At 40.6% G+C, this 26,743-nt stretch overlaps 1 protein-coding gene across 2 annotated transcripts; it reads left to right on the forward strand.

Moving 5' to 3' along the window:
• The first annotated feature begins 220 nt into the window (after nt 1-220).
• On the forward strand, nt 221-26,624 carry SUGT1 (SGT1 homolog, MIS12 kinetochore complex assembly cochaperone). 2 transcript variants are annotated; one of them, XM_084289127.1, is made up of 13 exons: nt 221-332; nt 430-475; nt 3,038-3,128; nt 3,774-3,843; nt 4,234-4,304; nt 9,079-9,132; nt 10,729-10,743; nt 11,711-11,780; nt 12,064-12,160; nt 13,154-13,261; nt 24,405-24,495; nt 25,335-25,516; nt 26,081-26,624. In XM_084289127.1, exons 1-13 carry the CDS (start codon nt 286-288, stop codon nt 26,180-26,182), a joined length of 1,044 nt encoding a protein of 347 aa, XP_084145253.1. In that variant the 5' UTR covers nt 221-285; the 3' UTR covers nt 26,183-26,624. The 2 variants fall into 2 exon arrangements, with proteins under 2 accessions (XP_084145253.1, XP_084145254.1); XM_084289128.1 differs by having other exon boundaries at nt 10,729-10,745; nt 11,746-11,780; nt 26,081-26,623.
• Nucleotides 26,625-26,743: the final 119 nt, after the last annotated feature.

Raw genomic sequence — 26,743 nt, forward strand, 5'->3', positions numbered from 1 at the left:
CGCGCTGCAGCAGCGGCCAGACTACGCATACAGCCTCAAAACCGCCTCAGAAATTAAAAACCAGAGGCTGCGGGAGAGCAAACACCGGGGGGGGGCTGCGTGACAGGAGAAGGATGAAGTAAACGGGGAAGACAACGGGCGCCAGGCGGCCGCCATCTTGGCAGGCGTCAGGCGGGGCGGGCGGAGCCTGGCGGTGTGGGGGGGGCGCTCCCCGTCAGGCCTCGCGCGCGGGGCGGCCCCGGGGCGCGGCGGCCGCGGCCTCTCGAGAAGTTTCCTGGGGGCAAGATGGCGGCGGCGCCTCCTCCCGCGCCTCAGCCCCCTGTGGCGCCGCGGTGAGCGCCCGCCAGGTTCCCCCCCCCTTACCCCGCCGCCCTCCCTCCTTTCCTCCGCCTCGCCTCGCCCTCTCACGCCGTTGTGTTTCCTCGGCAGGTTCTCGGACGGCGACATCGACCGCGACCCGGCGGCAGCGGCGCGGGTGAGAGGCGGGGAGACGAGGGGAAGGGGGCGTGAGGTGGCTCTCCTCAGGCTTTCCCTCAGCTTTCCCTTCTCCTTCCCCTCAGCTTTCCCTTCTCCTTTCCCTTCTCCTTCCGACGAGCTGGGGATCCGCAGGGCTCCTTCCCCCTCAGGTCCCCCCCCCGAGGAGCGACCTGGTGCTGCCTGAGGATGCATGAAAAAAAAAAAAAACACCAAGCCAACCCTTTCTGTGCCATATAAATAGACCATAATTCAAATTTCTATGTCCACTGCTACCAGTAGAAGAAAAACAAGCTTAATGAAGAAATGCCTTCAGTCTTTATTAGTTTTTGTTTTCCTGTCTTGTTTCCCCCCCCCCCCCCCCCCCCCGTGTTTTACCCATTAACTCGTGCTGATGTGTGCTCAGAGGTTATTTTTCTTGAAAAAAAACAGAGGTAAAGAGAAGACAGAACTGGTAGATCTATAGCTCTTTACGTACCTGGAAGGGAGGAGGATGTAAATGCACAGCTCTGCTCGAGCGCAGTAGGTGGTATAGGATAAGGTAATAGGGGATTACCTTTCCCTAAAGAAAAGGCCAGCTGAATCCTGCCCTTCTCTGGAGTTTCCTCTGTTGCTTGCAAAAGTTTTTCAGGAGATAAATGGCATCTAAAAAGGGATTTGGAATAAACAAATATATCTGGCTTAGTAAAAATTAATTCAAGACCTAAAAACACCATAAGGCCTTTGGAAGTATTAAAGAGTACCATCAGAATCTGTCCGTTTTCCTCTGTGTTAGTCTTGTCTAGTTAATTTTTCAGTTCTTTGTGTGCTCAGTGACTTGGAGACTTTTTTGTCAGCTTCAAAACACCGTTTAATGTTCTAGAGTTGTTATTTAGTGCATGTTGCAGTAAAGGGCGTACCTAAAAGCGCTGGTTTGAGAGGCAGGCTGTGCTTGGTGACCTCTGAACTGGTGAGTCCCATGGTGCTACACGTGGTGCACTGTGCCTGCATGGTCCTAGGTGTGGCCTTTTGGCTCACGTAATTAATATTAACAACCTGGGACGTGACGCACTGTATACGGGGCCATGTGGAGCCTCTCTCCACACTTGACAGGACTTAGAGTGGCATTTCTGCACTGTGTCCTCAGGACTTTGGGTTCCTTTAATTCCTGAAGCGCGTGCTTTGGCTTTCTGCACCTGGTACAACGGGAAGGTCATCCCCTGTGTTTAAATACTGCCTGAATGATAAAGCTGCCAAGTCCTCAATGGCTCCTTGTGTCATTTTAAGTTGGAAAAGTAGTCCACTTTGTGGAACAAGGATGCTTTCTATTTGTTTTTTCCTTAGAAAATGTTTCGCAGCCTAAGTGGTGATTTTTTAGGGATAGAGTCAGAAGGAACAAGCATTCATCATATTGTTTTGGTGAAGTGTTCTGTCCAGTGAGGAAGAAAGGTTGGCTGTCCCTTAAATACAGGCATAGGTGAGACGGGAGACTGAAAGTTAAGTTTGTTTATCTTAAGCTGCTGGCTGTTGTCGCCACTTCGTTCCTGGTTGGTGTAAGCATTTATGTGCCAGCAGTGAAAGAGAAGAGGGCATTGGTCTGAGTTAAAGCTAAGGGAGGCCCTTCTGCTCTTCCTTTTTTCTCTGCCTTGGTGGGACTGTGTTCTGGCAGCTGTGTTGCATTAACGTTTATGCCTGTTTAAAGCCTGTATCTTAGCCACCTTCACGCATGCTAAATTCTGAGTGGAAATCCAATTGACTTAGAAAATTACTGTACTGCAGTCACGTACTGTAGTAGCTTCAGAAAACTTGCCAGCTTCTAGCAAAGACGAGAACTTTTCTCCCTCGTAAGGAGAGAGTTGGAGACATTCTCTCCAGGTGTGTGCATTGAGTCATTGCCATTTCATTTCTGTGCAGAAATAATAAACTTGTCTCACGGAGTATAACGCAGTTATTTCAATCTGTGTACTCAGTGATTTCCCTAGCCAGGGACTACTTTATGCTTATTTCCATGGTGCAGCAATGTTCCCTGTGAGCCCTGTGCTGCCAGTCTTTTGTTCTCTTATTTCTCTTGCTCAGCATGCTTCAAAACCATCTCCCATGCTCAGTTATATCATGTAATGTAGGATTTCATCCTGTGTTACAGTGCTTTGAGCGTGTTATTCCTGCACGAGCATTTTGACACGTTGTGTGTTCATTCTGAGTTCATGATACTGCACTGCTTCCTCAAATTGAGCAGACCTGTGTACAAATAGGAGAATTGTAGGAAAATCGTAGGAACATATGGGATCACCTGTGCGCTAGACTTCCTGTCTAAGGCATTTGAAAGTTCTGTTTTCTTCTCAGTAAGAAGCAGACTTCGTGACTTGGATATAATTGGCAGGTTCACAGAATCACAGAATTTCTAGGTTGGAATTCAAGATAAGTTCCTTGCGCTTCAAACTTTTTGGATAAAAACTGATCAATAGGTAAACATTCATGCCAGTTCAGGGTATGTCTTTCCCGAAATCTTAATTGACAGAGCTTGGTACTGTATCTTCATGGTGACTTTTGAGGTGCCATTTCATGTTTTTCTGTGTCGTTACAGGAGCTGACAAGAGCTTTGGAAAAGAATCCAGATGATGCCGAGTGTTATTGTCAGCGGGCTTACGCTCATATTCTTCTGCAGAATTACGCTGGTAACATCTTCAGGCAACGCTGAGAATCCTCTTACAAGTGTATTATGACACATTCATACAGCAGATGTCGTAAATGTGCAGGCAAATTAGCAATAACAGAAAGCCTTATAGATAACTTAGTGTGCTGCTTCTACAGTAGGGCATGCTTTTAGAGTTGTCTTCATCTTTGAGTGTTTCGTACCTGCAAAACTTCCAGTGAATTGGGTAGGCTGTGGGCCCAGTTTTTCAACTGATTTTAGCACACTGCTATCTTGGCAGAATTATTTTTAGTATATTTCTTGAGCAAACTATAAGCTTTGTGTTGTAAGCATCTTCAATCCTGATGTGGTTTTTTTTTTTTCCTTTTTTTGTTAGGGACTGAGTGTGGTTGTGGTAGGAGGGTGGCGACTGAATAATGCCTGGGAAACAGATTAATGGAATTAATTAAAAAAAAAAAAAGTCCTGCTTTGTCTTTTATGGAGCTCTGTGGCTGAGTGAAGGCTTTGTCCATAGCACTTGTCTGAATTTAATTTAATTAAATGGTGTGATGTGTGCAAGCTAAGAAAGCTAACGTAGTAGTGAATTTTTTAAGGTGTACTTTAAGACTTGAAGTTCACTGCTTTTCATAACATAAATGTTCTTCACCTGTAAACTGACTTTCAACAGATGCAGTTGCAGATGCAAAGAAGTCCCTAGAACTCAACCCCAGTAATGCTGTAGCACTTCTTAGGAAAGGGTGTGTATCATCGTATGTTGTGCTTCGATTAAATTGTGCTAATCTGTAGGGCAATGGTAGCATTTGAATTGCCACTCCATACAAGCTTTTTGCAACACCATGAATGAGTAAATTCCATGTCATACTGCTTCTAAACCATCTGTAATAAGGCTGTGATTGTAAGAAGAAATAGTATGTTTTTTGTTACATTGTTTTTAAGAAATGTACCTTGATTTTTGGGGTAGTTATCTTAACATTTTAACCATTTCAAAAACAAGTTTCTTACGCAATTTAAATTCCGACACATGTACTTTTAACCAATACAGTGTGTAAACTAAGGATATTGTTATCTTCAGGATGTGGATTAGATTGAAAAGTAATTACTCTTCCTTGTGTTTTTCTTTGTGTCAGGTTAGGAGAATATCACATCAAAAACTACGCTTCTGCTTTAGAGTCGTTCAAAGAGGGACAGAGGCTGGACAGTAAGTACTAAGATGTGTGCACAACGCTCCTTTGCTGATGTCAAAAAAATGGCTCTAATGTGTAAGCAGAAAGTGAAGAACAAGTGGTTTTTTTAAAGGCTAATGAGTTGGGTGCCTGATTTGAGATATCTGGAACGGATCTGGCTTTTGGGAGGACTTGAGCAAATCCCTACCTGAAAGTGTAACACTGTGTAAAAATGTGTATCAAAACTGTTAGCCAGTAATCTGCTTTTCTTACCTTATTAAATGGAGGTGTTTCCCTGGTCACCAGAGGTCTTGCAGATAAATGATGGCACTGATGGCATTAAGTGTCATAGAAAAGTTTCTGAACAGAAAAAGCGTCCTATTTGTAGCTGAAATTTTTAGTTAAACCATTTGGTGGACTGGTCTTCAGAAAGAGCGTGCAACTTGTATTTGAACTGATAAAATGGATTTTTTACCTCCCACTAGATATCACTTCATTACAGAAACATATTTATTCTCTTTTTTTTTTTTTCTTTAAGTGTTGGCTTCCCAGCTGGAACTGTGCATGTTTTATTTCGGGGAGAATTAGAGCTTTTAAAAATACGACTTTTTTTCTAGAAGCAGGAAAGGAGTAGTTCAATGCAGAAGGCTTTAGTATAAGATGCAGAGAAGCACACAACAAAGTAATTGCAAGATGGTTGTAACTCCTTTCTTTTTTGCCTATCCCACATTTGAAATGCAACTCAGCTCATTCCATTCCCGTTGTTCTCAACAGCAGAAAGAAATTGTAAGAAAAGCACCTTGAAAAGTTACACAGCAAAGTGTGCTAATCTGATAAGAGTTGTTGTGATCTAAGATTTCCCTGGTATGTTATCTGTAACAATACAGATAACAAAAGGTTTAGCAAAAATGCTATTAGATTGTGGTTCCCAAATAAGCAACCTGCTCCTCTGATCTAAAACTGGAGTTTGATGGCAGAGTAAGTTAATGAAAGTTCTTTCTGCTAAGTGGTTGTGCCCCTTCCCACTATGGCAGTTATTCAGCCTCCTCTTTCAATACATTAAGTCTGCAGAAAACTGCTGTTTTGAAAGAAAAAAAAATGCCTGTGAACTGCTGTGTTGAAACAGACCTCTGAAAGGCCTGAGTGCTGAAGCCAGCAGAATTGAAGTGATAATGGTGATGTGGTGGAATTCCAGCAACTGTCATCTTCTGTTTAGGGGGCTCTGGAATAGGAGCTGAAGGATTTAATTGAAGCTTTAATTGCTTACAAGTTCTTTCAGTTCTGGTAGCCTGGGTAAGTGGGTATTCTCCCCTTTTTGGTACACGAGAAAATTGGATGAGTCCTTATAGTCTAGGCAAGTTTTCTTGGATCTTCCTGTGAAAGGGAGTGCTTCCTTCTTGTGATTTCTGTAGCTTTCCTTACTTGATTTCCTTACTTACTTCTGTGGCTTTCCTTACTTATTTCTGAAAACCCGTAACTCCTGAATTGAATCAGTAGTCACTTTAATCTCGTGTTAGTGGCTGACAGGGCCAGAAATTCTCTCTATTTTTTCATCTTCACCGCAAGTAATTGCTATCGATCTGAGCTTTCTGCGTGCATAGATTTCATCACTTTTCTTGTCAGTTGGAGTTGTTCAAAACACATGGTGTGCACAAAAACTTCTGAGGCCAGAGCATCACTTCTTCATTCTCTTCAGCCTTGCATCCTACGTACGTTGTAGGGTAGGGCAGCACGTTGGGCTGCAGATATCTTTGTGGCAGTGAATACCAGCATGCTTCTGGCTAACTCAGAATCCCTGACCAACAGCACAGCCTCTTCCTGTGCTGAATTGGCGTGACGTCTGCCTGTCTGATTTTAATGTCAGTTTTGCTGCTGACCCAGCTGAAGTGTTTCTGAAGGTTCCCTGTACTTCCTGACTACTTTCTCATCCGAAACCTGCTTCCAATGTTCTTCGTCATTACAAATCCTATGGGCTATTGTGAGATGAGGAATCTCCTGAAGACTTCTTGAAAAATACAGGTTTTTAGGTGATTCTCTTGAATATATCACCCGTCATGCTGGCAGGTTCGTGCCAGTGACAGAATTTGCCTTTGCAGTTCTGTGGAATGTTTGCTGGATCCTAGGTGGAAAGACTTGTGAGAACAAGCATTTTGGCATAGCAGTTAACCTCTATTTAAGTGCAAAGTGAAAAAAGGCTATAATTAAATAAAAATGGGAAAAGGAACCACTAAGCAGGTGATAAAGAGATGTTAGCTGCTGCTGCCTTACAGGGAATTGCTGTGGCAGGGAATTCTTTGCTGACAAGGCTGTTTTCTTTGCCACACAAGGGGGCAGAAGTACACCATTACATGTTCCTTGCTGATGTAAGGTCTGTTTTAAGTCTTTGTAATGCTCAGGGAGATGGGCTTGCTGCTTGTGCTCATTACTGGTAGTGCTGATGGGCTCAGGGAACTACAGCAAGCTTCCCATTACCCACCTACAGTGACAGCTAAATAGGACTTGGCACGATGGATTACTGAATGTGCATCATGAATACTGAATGTGTAAATAGAAACTTGAGTTTATAAAATAACATTGCAAAGCAAAATTTCTTGCGCTCCATCAGGAGACGACGCATGTGAATGTATGGAGTTCACTAATTTGCCTCAGACTGAAAAAGCAGTGTGATCTGCTGCTCTTTGGTACATCACAGGGATTTAGGACAGTTACACTTGAGAAATGTTCTTGAATTTTGCTGTGACCACCTAATGGATTTAGTGAAGGTGAATTCTGCCAACTTTTTAAAGAAAATGTCTCGGTAGGTGCAAGTGAAGACCCAGGTAGTCTTTCTGAATTAGAAAGTTATTAGGAGTTGTTGGTAAATTCCTCAGGGGAATACTTTAATTACTGAGTAGTAAATAAATTTGCCTCTAACTGTGATGTGCTGGTATGCAGGAAAAGAGGCAGTGGTTGGCAAGGAGATCTTTTAGGGCAATAAGTCAGATAACTCCAGGCCTTTCTTACTGAAGTTTGTGTTGCATGGCAATCTTGTCATAGACTATAATTAAGAAGAGAATTCATCACTTGCTGCTGAAAGTGTGAGGTTGGATCAGTGTAGATTTGTCTCAGTTTCCCTTTGCTTTAGGCCCTTGAACTTACTCCATTTCACTTCCTTTTTAATGAATAAGCTTTGTTCCCAGGTGCAAAAATTCAGAGAGCTGTTTTGGGGGGCTATGGTGTGTAAAGCTTTGAAAATTAGAGAAACGGTTAAGTTTCAGGGAAGCACTGGAGCTCAGGAAACTCCATGCCCTGGTCAAATTAACTTAGAAGTTGCATGTGTTTGCTTAGATCCTATGACAGCTGAGTCTGAAGGTGTCACAGCCTCTTTGGGCAGTCAGCTCCAATGTTGTACCACCCTTTTAGTAAAGTATTTTTCTTTTCTAATCAGAACTTCCTTTGCTGCATCTTGGGTCTCTCTCCTTTCCCTGTACACTTAAGAGGAGTCCAGGTCAGTTGCCCGTATGCCTTAGGTATACAGTGGGTAATTGAAGGCAGCCTTTTGGTCCCCTCTGCTTAATGTTGGAGATTTCTGTCTGAAAGCAGGTATTTTGTTGTCAGGATTTGTTAGGAATATAAAAAAGACTTACCAAAAGCTGATTGCCTGCTAATGTCAAGATTGCCATATTCTTATTTCAGTTTCTATCTTTTCCTAACAGCATCCGAGAGGTTACATAAATGTTATGTAATTTAAAATTTAGGCAACTTTGAAGATGATTAGCAGGGATAGCAGAAGATAAGGAAAAAGAGAAATGCTTCTGAGGAGTTGGTAGCAATTTTAAGTCACACCTCAGAATTTGTGTATGCTTGCTATCTGAAAGAATCGAGGTGAATACATTGCAGAACTGCAGTGGAGCCACATTCGGTGTTACGAGCATGTTGGCTGGGAACAGTGTGGTCTTTTTTTAAGCTTCCTCAAGCTCTCTGCGGGGAATTTTACTGTGTGAACTCCGGCAATGTGAATTCCTGCTACTGCAAAAAGATAAATTTAGCCAGTCTTAGTAGTTGGTCAGTAATATTGCTACTTTGTTTGTAACATTCCTGACTGTGAAGGGTTTTTCTGGGAATTTTGCTGAAATAAGAAGATTATTCTGCCATCGTACTGCTGGTTTTTTAGCTATTTTCCAGTGATTTATTTATTTTTTTGTCTGGGGAGCTTGTTTCCTAGACTTATCAATGTATCTTTTTCTGTGGTTTTGATGTGTAGAGTGGAATTGGCACCTACATATCTCTAATGTCACTGATACTGTAGATGCGTATGTAAAGTATGTGTGAAACCACCAGGAGAAAAGAAAATACTTGGTGAAAACTTGCACCGCTTTGGGTTGTCCACAGAACAGACTCTTTTTTCTGATACTTCTCTGGAGAGGCAGCATGTGGCTGAGTGCTTGGAAAAAGGATTTTAAGGATAATGGAGAAGTGTGTGAAACAGTACTTCTTGCTTTCCAACTGCCATATAAAGGTTGAGCAGCTTGGAAAGCAGTAGTGTAAATGGGTCAGTCCAGACAAAAAAAAATAATTGGTGTGCTACAAATTAATTTCAGTTAATTAAATGTAACAGAGTTAAATAGTAGAGCTGTATAAAAATGTTTAAAGCTTAACTGAAATGGCAGAGGTTATACGAGAAGATACTGGGAAATAATAATTACAATTTAATAAATTGATGCAAATTTGGATGAATTTGTTCCAGCTGGTGGTTGAAAGAAATTGTTCTTTATTCAATACATGTAGTGCTTGAAGAGTCTTGATGTTACTGTGTTTGATTTCTTCTAGATGTAGATGATACCTTTACTATTTGGATCAAAAGATGTGAGGAAACGCTAAACGGTAAGAAAAAGCGTATTTACTTGATGCAGGATTTGATGTGGCCTCTGCTTTGAATCTGTATTGTTTACAGCTTGCTTCTTGAAACAGAGTTTTTGGTTTTTATTTTGAGCTATTTTTTTTTTTAAAGTTTCACTTTCCTATCCCTTGTTTCTTTCAATTATATGTTCTGAACTCTTCTTTAGTACAGAGTTAAATTAATATTATGATTTTAATAATAATATGTGACAGAGGAGTACTCATTTCAAGTTCAGACAATTTTAACTCCCTTTCATGTACTTTCCAGCTTATTTTAAGTGTGGAAGCCTGTCAGCCTTCTTTCTAAAACCAACATCAAAATAAGTTCTCAAGTCTTGCAGAAACTAAAGTTGGAAAGAGCAGTGGAAATTTGGTGATGTCACTCTTTCATTCTACATGGAGAGTGCCTTTGGGTACTCACTGCTGCTCTGGTGTCTTACTGTGGCAGTCAGCTTCCTTTTGTATCTTCCTATGACATGATACCCCAGGAAAGAGCTTACTACAGTGCTTAAACTGCCTGCTGGTTTTAATGAGCAGAATAGCTGACTTTTTTTTTTTCCTCTGCCTGTTAAAACTCCTCACCAGTGTTTATTGGAGAATGGGGCAGTAGAAACAATACAAGTTCATGTCGACCTGTTGATTACCAACTTACTAGAGGAGAACCCTTTTGTGTTATGTAGGAATTTACAAATCTGCACCTGGTGGTAGTTTTTACCAGGTTTAGGTTTGTTTGGAGAAACCATAGAAGTGGTAGGGCATACACTTGGTCTTACCCGTGGAGAGTTATCTCGAGTGAAAACTTTCTCTGCCTTTGCAGAGAAAGAGTTTATAATACACATTTCTCAAATATCATAACTACTTTTCCCAGTTTGTTTTGTCTGGGGAAATGAAATTGCACTGTTTTATCTTGTCTCTTCATTTCTTTTCTTTTTTTTATTTTGAGCTGTTTTCTTAATTCTCTGTTACTACAGCAACAACAACAAAAATCAAAAAAAAAAAAAAAGCATCTTTTTCGTGACAAGTTAAAATTATGTTTTCATTATTTTTACCTTTTTAGGAGTACAGAGTATGAAGGACCAAAGGAAAAGTTGGTTTCTTTTGAAACATTTAATCTGAAACACTGTCAGGATTCTATCTCATTTGCCAACTGTGGTTGCCCAGTATGACAAATTTGATGAGAACTCGGTCCTATTTCTATGTATGCATGATATCCTAGTACAGACTTGTAGGAAGTGATTTATTATTTTTTTTTTGTGCCATGGTTTCGATTACCTTAAAAAAAAAAAAAAAAAAAAAAAGGAAAATACAGGAAGCTTGTTCCTTTTGTTAATCAGAACATGTTTTATATTAGTTGTTTCTTTGCAGAAGTTGGTGATTGAAATGGGTAGCATGAATAAAAGTTAAGGGCCATTAAAGCAGAAGACTAGAGGTAGAATTGGCGTGTCTTTAACTTCTGTACTGGTGAGAATGGGATAAATGCAGAATGGCTAGAGTAACTGAAGAAAGATGGAGTAGATGTCATGTAAGTCAAATGTTTTTTTTCTGAAAGTACAAATGTTTGTTTTTTTTTTCCCCCTGCAGGCTCACAGACAGAAATGGTAAGGTGTCTTCCTTAATATATTTACTGCTTTGATTCTTGCTTTTAATGTGCTTTTAGAGTTCTGTGGTGTCTGGAAGCTTCCAAATATTTTAAAATAATCTTTTCTGTTTGATAAAATTCTGAAGGATCTAAACACGTTGTTTTGAGACCAAGGATGCAAAATTTGAATGCTGAAAACCTAGGAGTGGTGAACAAATCTGGAAATTGCTGTGCACTCATTAAAGTCAATTTTAACTTTCTTGCTAGCAGTCTGTGGCCCAATTCTAAACAAATTAACCAGCTCATCTCATCAGTGCCAACTCACTTGTAATTGCTAGAAGATAGCTTCTTTTTCCCCAGTAGCTTGCACGTGTTTTTTTCAGACTTCCTTTGGTTTTGTAAATCAGCAGAGTCTTTCTTTTTTAATTGGAAATTAGAAGATATATCAAAAGTGACCCTTCTTGTTTGGTTAGTTTTTTTGCAGACCAGGGTATGAAGTTGCTTTGGGTGTTCTGCTCCCTTCTTCATAGTTACTTCAATTTTTTATGCCTTAGTAATAGGATAGAGGAGGAAAGTGTACAGAAATGATGGGTGTATGTAAAGACAAATCTTACCATTAAAAGGATTTTTTATGTTGGAGAATTACGCCCGAAGTTCTCAGATCTATTTCAAGCTTTCTTTGTGACTTAAAGATGAGCAGCATAGCCACTGTGTGTCTTTCAGATCTTCTTATTCAGAAAAGAAATGAGTTGAAGCTGAACTCAATTGCTGTTTATCAAATGTGTGACCCCTGTATTGTAGGATACATTAAATATATACACTGTCAGTCTGTAAATTGTTTGAAGTCTGTCATAAATGGCTAGGAGAGAAGAGTTCCAGCTTTCTTATGTACGTTAATGCACATGCATAAGTCAGGAGAAGAGAAATGATCAGTATGAAAGTGATTTGTCTTTATTTATATATGTCTGTTATGTTTTCTCTTACTGATACAACTTCCCAATGCAATGTGTTCCAACCAGAATACACAACAGCAACCTCTGTCATCAAAGATCAAGTAAGTTGTCTTTAGTTTTGCTGCGAGAATTAAAATAATTGACATATAACTGTTCTTTGCTTACAAATTTATTGATTAAAAAAATATATATATATTCTTTAACTACTTGTCAAGACTGCAACTGTGTTGTTAAAGGAAGGGGAAGAAGTCTAATTTTGTGCATCTTCTCCCATCCCCCCCTTAAACTACATAATAGTGTTTTAGCTTTTGTGGGTTTTGGATTTTTCTTTTTTGTTCTTAAACATATCCTTGCAGATAACTTTTCCTGCTTCTTTTTCTGAAGGTATGACTGGTACCAAACAGAATCTCACGTCATCGTGACTATAATGATCAAGAATGCGCAGAAGGATGACGTCCGTGTGCAGTTCTCAGAGAAAGAGGTGATTTATGTTGGCTGTTGATACACATCCTTAAATTTCACGAGGCGTAGTTATTAAAAAGGGAACATCACTTGCTGGAACAGCAGGAAAAAGTAGCAGAAGTGGTCTTCTGCCTGAGCATTTTTATGTACAGTGAACAGGGAGCTGTTGCCACAGCAGGGTCTGTAGGATTTATGCACAAGCCAGAGTGTGTTGTGCATGCTGCAGAAGGAACAGCTGTTCTTCAGCTGCTTGGGTGTTTGGAGGGTTGGGGGAGGAGGTGATCTGAAGTTAAAGTGTTTGTGTGTGCATGCGTCTGGAATGTGAACGGACAGAAACACGGTACTCTCAAAAGAGTTATGAATAAATAATATCGTGCTTCAGTACCGTTACGGAAAAACAACGGCGGGTGAGTTCATCTCAATTTTTGTATCACTGCAATTGATAATGGCAACGAAGCGTGTTTCAAGGAGGTACTGTAATCACTGTTGTAATGCCATATGTGGTACTGATGACTGTTTAATTAAGGGGGAATATTGAGCAGGTAGGTTATTCTCAACTAAGTTGGTACTTGGTGAGCCACAGAAGTGTCTGTTTGATCCTGTCTGCTTTAACTTGTGGCGAGTGCTCACAGGAGTTTAACATAGCTTGCATGTATTAGAAGGGAAGTTGCAAATTGTTTTCATGGTTCATTATGAAAGTGTTGATACTTCATTTGCCATTTTTTTCCCTAAAGAACGCAGATCAAGCTGACGAGATAATAGGCTTTTTGAGTGCACGCTGGCTAAAAACTGAAATCTCCTGTTCATCTTCGTAGTGTACTGTATAACACCTTGTTGAATAATGCAGGAGCATAGTGGTGGTACCTGAAATTCTGATGCCTGGTGTTTTAAGTATCCTAGTGAAGGCTCGTTAATTGAATCACTTAGTCTTGGTGCCAAATGACAATCCTTTACTTGGAAATGGAAAACTTCTCTTAAAGATGACCAGAGCTGTGTTTTTGGCTGTTAACAGATGAGTGCATCGGTGAGACTTCCATCAGGTGAAGACTACAACTTAAAGCTTGTTCTTCTTCATTCTATAGTGCCAGAGCAAAGTACATTTAAAGTGCTTTCAACAAAGGTAAGCTCTTCTTAGTGTAAATCATTTCTTTGTCTGTTTCTGATGTTGAAAATGTTTCTGCTCTATTGTCATGTCTCATTACCGCAGTCATAATGTCTTGCTTTTCATATAGAAATGTTTTTCTTTCTTCAAGGTGCCTTTCAGCCAGTGGAAAGCTTTCTAAACTTGTGCAAAAATCAGAACTAGTGACGTGATACGTTGCTTACTGAAGTGCAAATCACAGTTACATTGAGGATGCTTTTAACTGTTGCTGTTGAAAGATGACTGTGGTCTTTACTTTTACATTTGGGGTATTTGGAAAGCGTGAATGATTTTTTTTTAACTCAACTTTTAGGAGTCGATACTGTCTTATAGAGTATTGTCATCTTTATGTGCCTAAAATAAATGTCAGACCTGTAGGATTTCAGGGTTGAAATAATTCTTGACCCTTTCATGACTTTTTCCTGCTGGTAAAAGTTACTCATAGTTATCTGTTCTTGGCTTTTCACAAGGCTTGTCATAATGCTTGCTTGGAGACACTTGGAAGTTGCATGGCATTAGAGAGAATGCTTTTACCTCAGCATTTTGTCTTCCAGATGACAGGTATAGAACAATAAGGAGCTGACTGTGTTCTGGTGTGGCATATCGTAGCATAATACGTAGACAGACATGTTCAGACTTGGCTCTGCAGACAACCTACCTCTGAAGCAGGAATAAATGTTTTTGATTCTTTCCTTCTATTTCAACAGTGGTTTTACAGAGCTTTTGAAAATTCCATTGCTTTCTCATGTTCCACTTTACCTGCAAGCTTCAGAAAGGTACCTATAGAAGTTATCGCGTGTTTTCAGGCAAAAAGGAACTTCAAGATGACATGAGAAGATTTCCACAAAGTTGGTCTTGTTTTTCCACTCCTCACACTAAGGAAGCTGGGCAGGTTTTCTGGTTGAATCACGTGACTCATAGGATGGTTGGGTTGGAAGGGACCTTAAAGACCATCTAATTCCAACCCCCTGCCATGGGCAGGGACACCTCCCACCAGCCCAGGTTGCCCAAAGCCCCATCCAACCTGGCCTTGAGCACCTCCAGGGATGGGGCAGCCACAGCTTCTCTGGGCAGCCTGTGCCAGGGCCTCACCACCCTCAGTAAATAATTTCTTCCTTTTACCTAATCTAAACCTACCCCATTTTAGTTTAAAACTATTCATCCTTGTTGTATAGCTACACTCCCTGACAGAGTTCTTACAAAGCGGGAGATGAAACTAAGTGCTTGAATTAAGTGTAAAGTCTGCTACTCTGTTATTATATATATAAATGTAAGTGGAATGGACAGGTGCCCTGTCCAGATGAGCAGCTGTGAGGTCCTGTTTGCGTTTATTCCTATCTAGCTAGTGTTAGACTTTTCATAGCTCTTGGAGTCTGCTATTACTTCTGTGAAGTATCAGGCTTGTGTCTCAGCACTCCTGAAACTATCACGGCTGTCTTCCTATGCTACCATCCCCAGCCTGGGTTAATTATTTGAATCATCTCTAGGAGTCTGGAGCATGGTTTAGGCTGAGATTCTTAAAGTGATGCGAAAGCTTTCGTTGTGTTCAAGCAGTGTCTGAAGCGTAAGGATTTTGCATTTATTTCCAGATGTTACTGTTCCTATGTGGTTTTGAGAGAATAACTTTAAGGCAAGGCAGGGTAGGAGAGAACACAGGAGGAGCTGTAACAGGTGAAGTCAGCGCTTCTGTGCGTACTTCCTCTTGTGGAAAAGAGAAATAAAGGGGGGACACTTGTGAAAGCACAGTGAAAGATACAGTTTGGATGGTGCATCAGCTAATTGCAGTACTGACCAGCAGATGGAGTCTCAGTGAAGAAAATATTTTATAGCAGGCCTGCGTTAAGGATGGTGAAGCATGCAGAGTGCTCTTTAAAGACTTAGTGTTTCTCAAAGTAAAATATTCTAAGTTCTGTAAGGGAAATGGTGCAGTGTCAGTATTTGTCTGAATACTAGAGATGCACATTTCTTTGCAACAGTTTTGTGTATGTGCTTTGTTCACATGAGCAGGATGGAAAATATAGTTATTACTTTGAATAAAGCATCTTAATACTTCTTTACAAAGGAATTTTTGTCACTTACATGGAGTTCTTCTGTAAGGACTTGGAAAGGAAGACTTAATTCTATTGTCTTCCCGATTATACAAACGTTTTACTGGATCTGGTTCTTTGACCAGATGGGCTGAGGTCTTGTTAGCAGTGGAAGCAGGTTATGTGGGCTCCTGGAACGTGTCTTGTTTACTTTCATCCATGGAGTCCTGTTCACGTGTTCTTAAATATTTTTCTGGTGTGAACCAGGATGGTAAAAAGGAATGTGATGTGAAAGGAAACTTGCTTCAAAAGCATGTTTCGTTGGAACAAAAACCATACTCTGCCAGGCAATTCATTTGGAGTACCTCTACGTCTCTTCTCTTTCTCATTACAAACAAACCAAAACATCACCAAAGCAAAACAAAAACCCACCCAGAGCCCTGATAAGAGTGCAGACTGGGCCAAGAGGAGGGAAAAGGCTCCCCAGAGTCTACATGCATATCACAGCTAGATGGGATTTGAAAGACTCAGAGGAGTGGTGACAGGAGGCTGTATTTGAGAGGACTCTTGCCTTTATGGCACTGACAGACTTAGTGAGGTCTGTTCGTCTTGCTGTGTGTTGGAAGGTTTGAAGACTGTTTAGCTAAGGACTAGAGAGGGGTGAGGTTTTTTTTCTGAGCTGCTGATAGCAGCGCCTGAGAAACGGATATTTTAAGCTGGCAGGTTAAGTACAGATAGAGATTAGGACATGGCTGGAGAAAATCATTCTCATGTTCACAGCCTCTGGGATGAGCTTGCTGGCTTCCAGCAGTGGCTTTTGTGCTCTCCCAGAGCTATCAGAGCCACTGGGTTCAGCCGGGGTCTGAGTGCTGGGCTGGTTCCCTGACTCACAGTGGTCCCTGGCTTCACCTTTCTGATGAACTTAACCCTGCCAGAGCTTTCTCAGAGTCCCTTTGTGATTCCATCAGAAGGAATCCTATCCACTTGGAGTAGACTGTGGCTCCTTCCTGCTTAGCTGAGCTCCCAGCCTGCATTTCTGCAGGGCAAAGGTTGAGGGATTGCTCCTGGTCTTTCTTTCCAACTATATGGTGAAACAGAGCGTAACACGCAGGCAGGTTTTGCACTAGATAGACTTTGAGTTTCACATAAACCTCTTAGACCTAATAAATGTAATGGATGGAGGATGAAACAAGAGAGCTGGCAGATAATAAAGCAATTGTGCTTGTTTTGGTAAGTAAGAGATGCTGGAGATGAATCTCTCAGTACTGCTTAAAATTCAGCATCGCTTGACAAATGCAAAACGATAAAGGTAAAGATGCAAATTCAGGAGGAGAAAATAGCCCTGGTTTTATTTGCAGAATTACAGATTCTGAAGTGACTGCGAACAGCAGACAGAGCTTAAAGGTTTGGTTCTCCCAGAGAATGTCAACAGTAAAAAATGCAATTGCTACATTAGGCCTTGTTTCTCTGATGTTATTGGTTAACTTCCAGTCTGTCGAAGGTGTCTGACTGCTTAGAAAACAATACTAGGTTAACCTGATAGAGCAAAAGGTAGCAGCAGCTCCAAAAGTTACGTGTAAATTAGAGATTTGTGTCTTATAAATAGAAGCTGGTCTGGTCTTTGAAAGTAGGAGGGATTTTGTGTGTAGGTAGGATTTGTTGTATTTTGGTGGCCGTCCCCAGTTGTGTTCAGGTGTCGAGTGAGGTGGGGAAGATTTGCACCACACTGAGAACTGCACAGTGCATTCAGCAGTTAACAAAAAGGTACCTGCTAGCGGTGCTGCTTGTTTTATTTATTTCCAGCAGAGGGAGCCAAAATGTAAAGGCTGGAGCGAGTTTGCTCTTTGGAAGTTGCCTGTGTGGAATTCTCCTTCTGCTCCCATCGTAACAGGAAAAAGGCCTTGTTGTGGTGTAACCCTGGCAGGCAGCTCAGCCCCAAGCAGCCACTCTCTCTCTCCGGGTGGGACAGGGAGAGAATCAGAAAGGCAGAAGTATGAGAATGCATTGATTGAGAGAAAGGCAGCTACCAGGTAAAGCAAAAGCTACCAGCAAAGCAAAACAAGGAATCCATTTGCTGCTTCCTGTTGGCAGGCAGGTGTTCAGCCACTTCCAGGGGAGCAGGGCTCAGCACACACGATGATTTCTTGGGAATCCAAATGCCATCACTCCAAACATCCCCCCTCCTCCTTCTTTCCCCCATCTCTTACTGCTGGGCATGACACCACATGGCGTGGGACATCCCTTTGTCTCCGGGCTGTGACTCCTTCCAGCTCCTGGTGCATCCCCAGCGTGCTCACTAAAAGTCTTCTGTAAGCACAGCTCTGCAAAAACAAAAGAGAGTGTGTTATCACCACTATTTTCATCAAAAACCCAAAACAAAATCATATGAGCCTCTACGAAGAAAATGAACTCCTATCTCAGCCAAACCCATGACAGGCATGCAGACCTAAAATGAGTGATGAAATACATTTAAGGCAGAGGAGCTGACTTGGCTCTGTCCAGCAGATCAGGGAATAGAAATGCACAAGTAGTGCAAGGATTTTTGATGCTCTGAAACAGTTCCTAGTGCACAATCAGCCCCTCTTTCTTTTCCCTCTTCTGTTCCATCTGTCAAGCAGGTGGGATTCCAGGGGAATATTTGGCTATGTTCTCTTAGAAATGCGTGTTGTGTGTGAGTTTCTCTGGGCCTTCGTTCATGTTCTCGATACTGCTCAGGAATTTCTCATTCTAGGTGAGATTTCTCATTCTCCTAGGTGAGGAGAGTGAGGATGAGTATCTGCTTTTTCGTGTGCCCTTATCCTCTTGAAGGAAACCTGAGCTAGTGCTTTCTCTTTTCCTTCTCTGCTCCTGCATCTGCAAATAGTCTGGGGACAATTACTGTGAGTTTTCACTTTTTTTAGTGGTTTGGGCTTTTTGCAGATAATGGCGGTTTGGAGCCATTTGAAAAAGTGGCTAAAAGCAGCTTTGTGACCCCAGAACTTCCCTTTAATTAGACATCAAAGCTGTGCTGCAAAGAGGAAGGTGTTAGAAATCCTCACTTTTTTTCACAGCTGGCATTTGTTACAGAGATGCCTGAGGTAGGAGCACACTCCCAGCAGCTTCATGCCAGGAACAGGGCAGTTGGTGTGCCCCAGAGGAACGTTTCTTCTCCTCAAACCAACATTTTGCCTTGCAAACGCTGAAGCACCCAGGGCAGCTCTACTGGAAAAGCACCCTGGTGCCTGTTGCTCAATGTAAAGGGAAAGGTTGAGACAACTTGTTTCAAAAAGTGTGTGAGTCTTTACTCAGAGGCAGATGTACACAGACAGATAAACAGAGGCTATGGGTTTATTTTAACTGCAATCGGTTCTTGCAGTCATATCCTTAAAAGAGATTTTCTCATTTTGGTTATTTTTAGCCAGTTGTTTGTAGCGGCTTGAATGCAGCGTTGCCTGCTCGCTTGTAGTTCTCTCTGTGAGGCTTTCACGCAGATTCGTATCTCCCTAAACTTTCTGGGTGTTTTCTGTAAACCATAAACTGATATTTAAGATAGGAGTTGGATGCTTTTCTGCATTCTCTTGCATCTCTTAGGCAGGGCTAGATGGAACAATTTCCTGGCGAGAGCATAAAGAAACCTTCCTGATGATTGCTGTGATATTACTTGGCTCAGAATAAGTTCAATTTTTTTTGTTCCTTGTGAGTGCAGGTGGGTTTGGGGCAGATTTAAACTTGTTAATATTGAGAAATAGATTTTAAGCACGTGAATCAATGCCCATGCTTTATATAACTCTATAAAGGAAAGCTATAAGAGTGTTTCTCTCTGCCTTGAGAGAAGGTGGATATGAGAACGATTGGCTTTACAGGAAGGATGTAGTGGCAAAGAGCTTTAGGCTACCAAATTGATCTGTATTGCTAGCTCCTTCTGTAAAATATCCCAAATTCTAAGGAGTGGTTGCTATATGATGTCAGTGAAGTGGCACTGATCATTGTACACTCAGTTATCCATAGTATGAAGCTGGCAAAAAAAAAAAAAACACAAAGGGTGTTTGCTAAATCCCTTCTGTTAGAACATCTTCTCTACAGAACATTTTTTTTTAAATTATCAATAATTTGTGGTTACACTGGAAAGTTATCCTAATCTCAGTATACTTTAAGTCATGGACCAAAGATCCTGGAACTCAGAATGAGCAATTTATAAAAGGTCTTGGAATAACTAGGATACCATCTTGTGCATATGATTTTAGGTAGAAGTTTGAATAGGTCGTACCTTTATAGAAGAACGTGATGATGGGTCATCACCTTAGAGCTTGTTTTTTAAAAAAAAAAAAAAAAAAAGCTGTGATTGCAAAACGACAACATTTTGAATTTACTACTTGGACAAAACAGTCAATAGTTCAGTAATAGTCACCAACTCAGTAAAATAACTAAGGAGATGATTGGAAATCCTGATTTTGCATTACCATTTGTTTAATACAGCAAAACATCCGAATTTTAAAGGGTATTTTTTTCACGTCTTAAAATCAGTGGCTGAGCTGCTGCTCAAGCTCTGCCACTTTCGATTCCCTTCATCCCTCTGATCAGAGCTCAACACAAATTTGTCAAGCAAACTTTCCTTTAGCGTGAATTGTGCAATACAAAATACACTAGGAGTGAAAAGAAATTTCTCCTAACTTGTCAGTGCATACCACATTTTCTTTCAAAAACCACCAAAATTCTTTTAATATTCTCAGCCAAACTGGTGAGATCTGTCCTAGAGCATGAGTTCATGCAGAACCTAGTTTGCCAGAAGTTTAGGTGCTTTTTTTAGCAGCAGGCTTCTACCTAGAATCTTAATGTTGATAACTTAGTGTTGTATTCATCTCTAAGGGGATAAATTCTTTCTTAAAATTAGATTATATGCTCTCCTATTCCACTCTTCTTGAAGTAAGGTTTTATTTGTGCCTTTGTGCTAGCAATGAAACATATAAGATTGCTGCTGAGGTCTTTTCTGGCATCTCTCCCATATATAGCACTCGGATTCAGATGCAAACAAATTTGTCTTAATCTGTTATTTTTTTTAAAGCATCTGTTACTTCCGTGAGTAGAAACCCCTGTATCCTTTCACTGCTCGTGTGGTCTCTTCTCGATGATGATTCCTCGATTTGACGCTTGTCTCAGCAGGGTGGGTTTCTCAGGGAGAATTTCAAAGAAGCGTTGCCTGAATTACTCTGTCAAATTTCCACGTGTCTTTTCCTTTTTTACTTTGCTCACTTTGAACCCCAAATCCGGGGAACTTAAAAAAGGAGAACACAACAGCAAGTGGATTATTTCTGCACTTGAACTTTTTACAAATCTGGAGTGTTGTGCCCTATTTTGGGCTTCCCAGTGGAAGGAAGATATCAGTGTAGTGGAGGGCTAACAAGATGGGCAGGTGGCTGGAGGGCACGAGCTACGAGGAGAGGCTGAGGAACTGGGCTTCTTCAACGTTAAGAAGAAAAGGTTGAAGGGGAAATATCTTTATTCTTGTGTGCTGCTACCTGATGGGATGGGACAGAGGAGGTGGAGCAGAGGTACATGGTGACAGGGAGAGAGACAGCGGGTACCAGATGGGGGTAAAACAGCATTCCTCTGGGAATCTCACTGTCCTTCACTTCTTATTCCTGATGAACACCAGTGTCAGTGCTTCTGTGCTTTTCTTGCTTTCTGTAACAAGTTGTTTCAGAAAGGAGTAACTGTGGCAGTGGGACACAGGCTCAGTACAACAGCCCATTGTAGTGTTAATGCACAGTGAACGTGAATTTGTAGAATAACCAGGACCTACCTTTTACTTAAGCTTCGTGTGCCTGAAGGTTTTGAACCTTTTTTTTTTTTTTTCCAGTGGTGTTTTGTTACAGAACAAAGTTCTTGAAGTAGCATGTGATTAAATGGATAACAACCAGAGGCAGCTTCTTAAACTGGCATGCAAAGCATTTAATTTACAATCATTTTTCCTGTCTTATTCTGAAGTTGGCATGAGGCATACGTTTAATGAAATATAAATGTTATATCAAAGTAGTTGGCAAAACATTGAGATGTATTTCTCCTGCCTGGGTACTGAATTTTTTTTCCAAGGAGAGGAAAAAGCTAACAGTACTTGTGTGTTAGGTGTGACATCAATGATGTGTCACTTGTCTGTGTGATAGCCATCCGTATCTGCTTTAAAATGTTCATTAAAATGCATTTACTGCCATTTGTGCACATAATTGGGACTCAGAGATGTTTCTCAGATCAAATAAAGCTCTCAAGCTGAAGAAATGCGCATCTTCACAAGCAGAATTTTACAGCTTTATATTTTGGAGATGTGCTTGTATAATGGTGCACAGCTAATGATTTTGCTCCATTTGCTCCTGCCTGCAACTTTGCCTAATGAGTGAGCTGAATTGAAGTGGATGGAGTAGATGGGCTAAAGGATTAATCATGTCATAAACGTGTTCTGTCTCCATTTCTCAGCTGTATGTACTTCCAGTTCGGCAGCGTTGAAACGTTTAGGCTTAAGGAATCTGCATCTTACGCTGGGAATTAGTTTGTAGCATTTCCTCTTCCTTGGTTGGGGATGTTTGTTGTATAACACAGGCTTGGGGCCAGTTGCAGAGGAAAGTGTAAGAGCTAGCAGAGGAAAAAAGGAGAGGGGGATTATTGGAGCAGCAAAAGTAGAAAGATTTTTCTTAAATGTGTGGGCAGAGCAGTCTGAACAGCCAAAGGGATCTTTGAGGAGGGTTGTATTCTGTGAAGAAAACATCTGTGTTTAGCAGTTCACATTAAGCATTACGTTGCATTAGAGTTCGTTCTTTTCAGTGCACATGAAAGTCTGTGAGATTCTGAAAGATGGTGGTGGAAACCTGGAGCACGAGGGCAAGAGGAGAAACAAACAAGAAAAACTGAAGTGGTATAGGTTTGAGCAGTCTCAGCATTGTGAATTTGCTGTTGTTTTTTGTTTGTTTGTTTGTTTTATTTTTGTTAAGGCTGTTCAGTGGGGATGCATTGTTAATTAGAGTATTAAAAACTTTGAGATTAAGGCCTCCTCCTCTTAAACACGCACTGGGGTTGGCAATACAGTTGCCACAACTTGAGGAGAGTTCTGTAGGAAGTGGAGGAGAGACAGGTTGTTTTAAATTAAGGCTCAGTGTTCTACTTCTGGCTAATTAGCGCTTTTGTTAGTGGCTAATTAACTTAAATGTTTGACTCATGAGATCCAAATCCATTCCAAAAAAACTACAAACCAAAACAAGAAGAACAACCTGCCAATTCTGGCACTGATGAAACTACTTATTTCTTGTACATGTAGCTGTGTAAAAATATTTTAGTTTCTTTGTGCTCATCACAAAGCATTCGATTTGTGAGTGTAGAGTTTGTAACATGAACTTTGTGGCTGTAATTTCGGCAGCCATTTTAAAAGAGCCCAGTGAGGGAAGATTTGCTGTATCCTCTAGAGCTGCTGGAGAGTAATAATCGTTGGCACAGTTTGAATGCTGCTTCTGCACAGTTAAAAACAAATTTGTGTTCGTAGAGATTAAAATATTAAACTTGAATGAGGGATTTTTTTAGGGGCAGTAGGTTGAGCAACTAGAATAATACAGCATTTGATTTTTCTTTGACTATTTTTGTTCTGTGACTGATACCTTTTCCTCGTTTTTAAAGATTGATACTGTGATGCTCACTTTGGGACTTGTAAGGGTGCTAAAAACATTGGAAATCCAGCAGATACAGGAAGTGGGGAAGTCACCTACGTGTAAGTTGTGCTTATTAAGGGTGAAGCTCTATCCTGACTTGAAGGGCATTCATTCTGTGCCTCATGTCTTAAACTTGTTGTTCCCACTTTGTACAAGTTAGTGGTAGAAAATGTATATTTAAACTTGTCAAGGGAAGCAGTAGTTTCCCCAGGAAAAAAAAAAAAGTGGAGCAGTGGTAATTAAATATTCTGTTTCTTAAAATGCAGCATGATCCCAAATACGGCAGCTTTGAGACTTAAATGAGCTCATTTCTTTATTTTTATAAGGCATCTTGGACTGTTACTCACCAGTGACAGACTTGAAGAATTGAATAAATAAAGTTCAGATTTCGGATCAACGTGATGCTGTGCAGGGAGCGTGCTGCTGGGGTCTCTGGGGTTAGCTTTACAGAGGTGCCTTTGTTCTCGGGTCTGCAGGGATCCCCAGGTCGCAGTGGCTTTAGGTAGAACTAAGAGCTCCCTTATACGAAGCTGTGCACAAATACGGAGCTGCTGAAGTTCAGCAAGCGGAGATTTAAGTCAGTTGATAGCATCGTAGGAATTCTGTGACGCTTCCTGAAGGGAGTTTGTCATCTAGAAGTGACACTAGGCACTCCATGTTTTGCAGTGTTTGTTTTGCAACTTGGTAATCCTCTGACCAAGGATAAGGTTAATTGTGAGAAACTGCTTCAATATGGCTGTCTAAAGGGATTACGGGTAGTTGTGAATAGGGGCATGACACGCTTAACTCAATTTTGTTTCTCCTATGATAATTGCAACCATATCCACTTTTAATTGCCGGTTTTGTCAATGAGTACTAGGCAGTTTTCTCTGTAGCAGCGTGTGTTCAGTGAACCAAGTGAATCCAGCTTCTGATTTTTTTCAATGGGAAGATGAGCACCCTCTCTGGATGCTTCCCTGGTAGTATACACCAAATACATCAGGTTTTGTTGGATGGAATGTAAACCTAGTGCTTGGATTAGCAGTCATTCAGGAGCACTATTTAATTATCAGAGCTGGTTGGCAAGAAACAGATGCATAAGATGCACCTTGGTGCCTGGCAGTGTAGAGACATCCCAGCTGGTTGTTACTTCTGGGATGCCGTGATTTACGGAGAGTGAATAGTAAGCACAAGGAAGTGGTACTAAAACAAAAGGATGAAACTCATGCAAGAGCTGAGCATGAAGAGTTTAGTTGATGTGTCATTAAGTACTATAACTTCATAAGGTAAGGTAGGTATGTTTTGTTCTAATGCAGGCTTCATGTTAGACACCGTCTCTAAAACCAACCTAATTATTTCCTCACTGCTACAGAATCCAACTAATTTGAACCTGTTCCTCAGAACTGTTTGCCATCTGGATTAATTTGTTCTTCATGTTCTGTTTTGTAGGTTGAAATAAAAATGAAGAAGCCAGAAGCTGTAAGATGGGAGAAGCTAGAGGGACAAGGAGATTCTCCGAAGTTAAAGCAATTTACACCAGGTTTGTTATCTGAAGGAAGTGTTAAATGCTTTTTTTTTTTGGCAAGGCACTTGCAGATATTAATAATAATTGGTGTGTTAAAAGCTGTTAATAAAATCATAGTGTTGTATTTACAATAAAAGGACTTACTCTTTTTTTTTTTTTTTTTTCCACTACCAGAAAATGACAGAAATAGTCTGCAGGGCATTACTAAAATTTATTAAGGTTAGGCATAACTTCTATTAATCTGATGAACTGCTGAGGATCTATGCTTGTCATTAATTCCTTCAGGCTTTTATCTGTTTAGCTGTTTATTTCAGTTACTGTTTTGCAATTCTTTGCATTGTTATGGGCATATTGTTGCTTAAAGAATTAAATATCATTAAGTATTTCACCTCTCTTGAATGCTTTTGCAGTGTCTCAGGACAGTTTAACAAGGCATCTTTGAAAAAATGTTGACGTCCTGATTTATTAATTTCAGATATTTTTGCAGTTTAACTCACATTTTTCTGTGGCTGTAGGCTGTTTTTTTCCTTCCTGTCAGCCAATATCTCCTGCCTCATTTTGACTTCAATTATTTTTGTTGTTATTGTCCAGAATTTCTTTGTTGGATAGCTAAATAATATAATTATTTACCTGAAAGTAAACTTTGCAGTTGCTGAATGTGGTCTCTAGCATTTCTTTGTTCCCTTTATATTTTTTCATTGCAATGCTTATATCTGCAAGGAGAAAACCATTTGCATTTTCAGATTGATACTCCATTATTTCAGATTCATTAAATACATACCATGTCTGTTCTGGAGAACGCAGCTTTAAAAGTAGTGAGAAGATTCTTAGCTAACTAACGTCTCCCTTTGCAGACACCCAGCACTTATATCCATCCTCCTCTCACTACACAAGGAACTGGGACAAACTGGTAGTTGAAATCAAAGAAGAGGAGAAGAACGAGAAGTTAGAAGGAGATGCTGCTTTAAACAAACTCTTTCAGCAAATCTATTCAGATGGTACAGATGAAGTGAAACGTGCCATGAACAAATCATTTGTAAGTCTGTGTTCTTTGTCTCTAAAGAAGGGTGTAGCTTTTGCAGAGTGACATGTTACACTAAGTTCTGCATAAGTCAGGAGGCTTCCACCCACCAAAATCTTGGGCCTCTGATAAATGGCAGCGGTTCAGTGGGAGTTGCTGGTCTAACAGGTCTCGTTGAAAGGTTGTGCTCTGCTGGTTTCTTTGTTTCAGTTAGTGTTATCAAAGGGAATGCAGCTTTTGCTTTCTCTAAGGCTTGGAGTTGTTGCCCAGGATAAAATTCTTCTTAATTCTTTATATATAGCTCCTTTGCAACAACACGACAGCCTCTAAAAGCTGCTTATTATCAGCATCTCGTAATGTCCAGTATGGAAAACAAGCACTGCTAGGCTGAAGGTCATGGAGTGATGGCTTTTTCAAATTTCATTCAATATACACACCAAATTCCCATGTAAATTGCTTCTATGTGAGGTTTAAATTCATCAGGTTTTTCAGAATTTGTTAATATGTTGCAAGAAATGTGACTTCTGTGTTACTAGACTACCTCTAGGAAACTAAGCAAGCTTTTTTCTTATATTGCAGATGGAGTCTGGAGGCACGGTTCTGAGCACCAACTGGTCAGATGTTGGTAAAAGGAAGGTAGAAGTAAATCCTCCTGATGACATGGAATGGAAAAAATTCTAATCCTGTTTTTAATCTCTTACCATCTCTGTGTTGCCATAAGTCATGTACTGACCACTGTGTATGGACATAGCGTTCTTGGATTCAAAGCACTGAATGCTCCCCTGGAAACAGGAATTGTCTTTACATTTTGCGTGCTTTAGAAATTCCTTCACCTGCAGATGTTAAAGGTGTAGTCACGAGTGGAACCTCTCTTTTCATCATCTTTGTCTAAATTTTGGAGATTGAGTCAAACAGTCTAAATTTTCTACCACCTTTATCAGCTCTGCTCTTTGGGGAATGGGTGATCTCTGTTGGGCTGTTCAGGTTCATTGCCTTACGCCCGATACTTCTGCTCCATAACTTATTAGATCTTGGCAACTTTGGGTAAAAACACTTCTCAACAACAGTGTTACAATTCTTCGCTCTTTAACTCTGCTAAATAAAATTGTAAATATAACTTTTTCTATACAGAAGTTTCTTCATTTCATTTTTAGTAATCTCGGTTTTTGACAAGAGTGAAATCGTTTGAAGCATACAGCTTAAGCAGTAAATACACCGCTTAAAAAAAGGTGGCTTGCACAA

The sequence above is a fragment of the Netta rufina genome (assembly GCF_964035555.1).
Source record: "Netta rufina genome assembly, chromosome: 1".
NCBI lineage: Eukaryota > Metazoa > Chordata > Aves > Anseriformes > Anatidae > Netta > Netta rufina.

Excerpts from the sequence above, each read along its gene's own strand:
- SUGT1 (XM_084289127.1), top strand. The coding sequence starts at position 286 with ATGGCGGCGGCGCCTCCTCCCGCGCCTCAGCCCCCTGTGGCGCCGCG. Across the intron at positions 12,161-13,153 it reads TGCAGTTCTCAGAGAAAGAG|ATGAGTGCATCGGTGAGACT; the intron begins GTGATTTATGTT and ends GGCTGTTAACAG. Across the intron at positions 25,517-26,080 it reads GTGCCATGAACAAATCATTT|ATGGAGTCTGGAGGCACGGT; the intron begins GTAAGTCTGTGT and ends CTTATATTGCAG.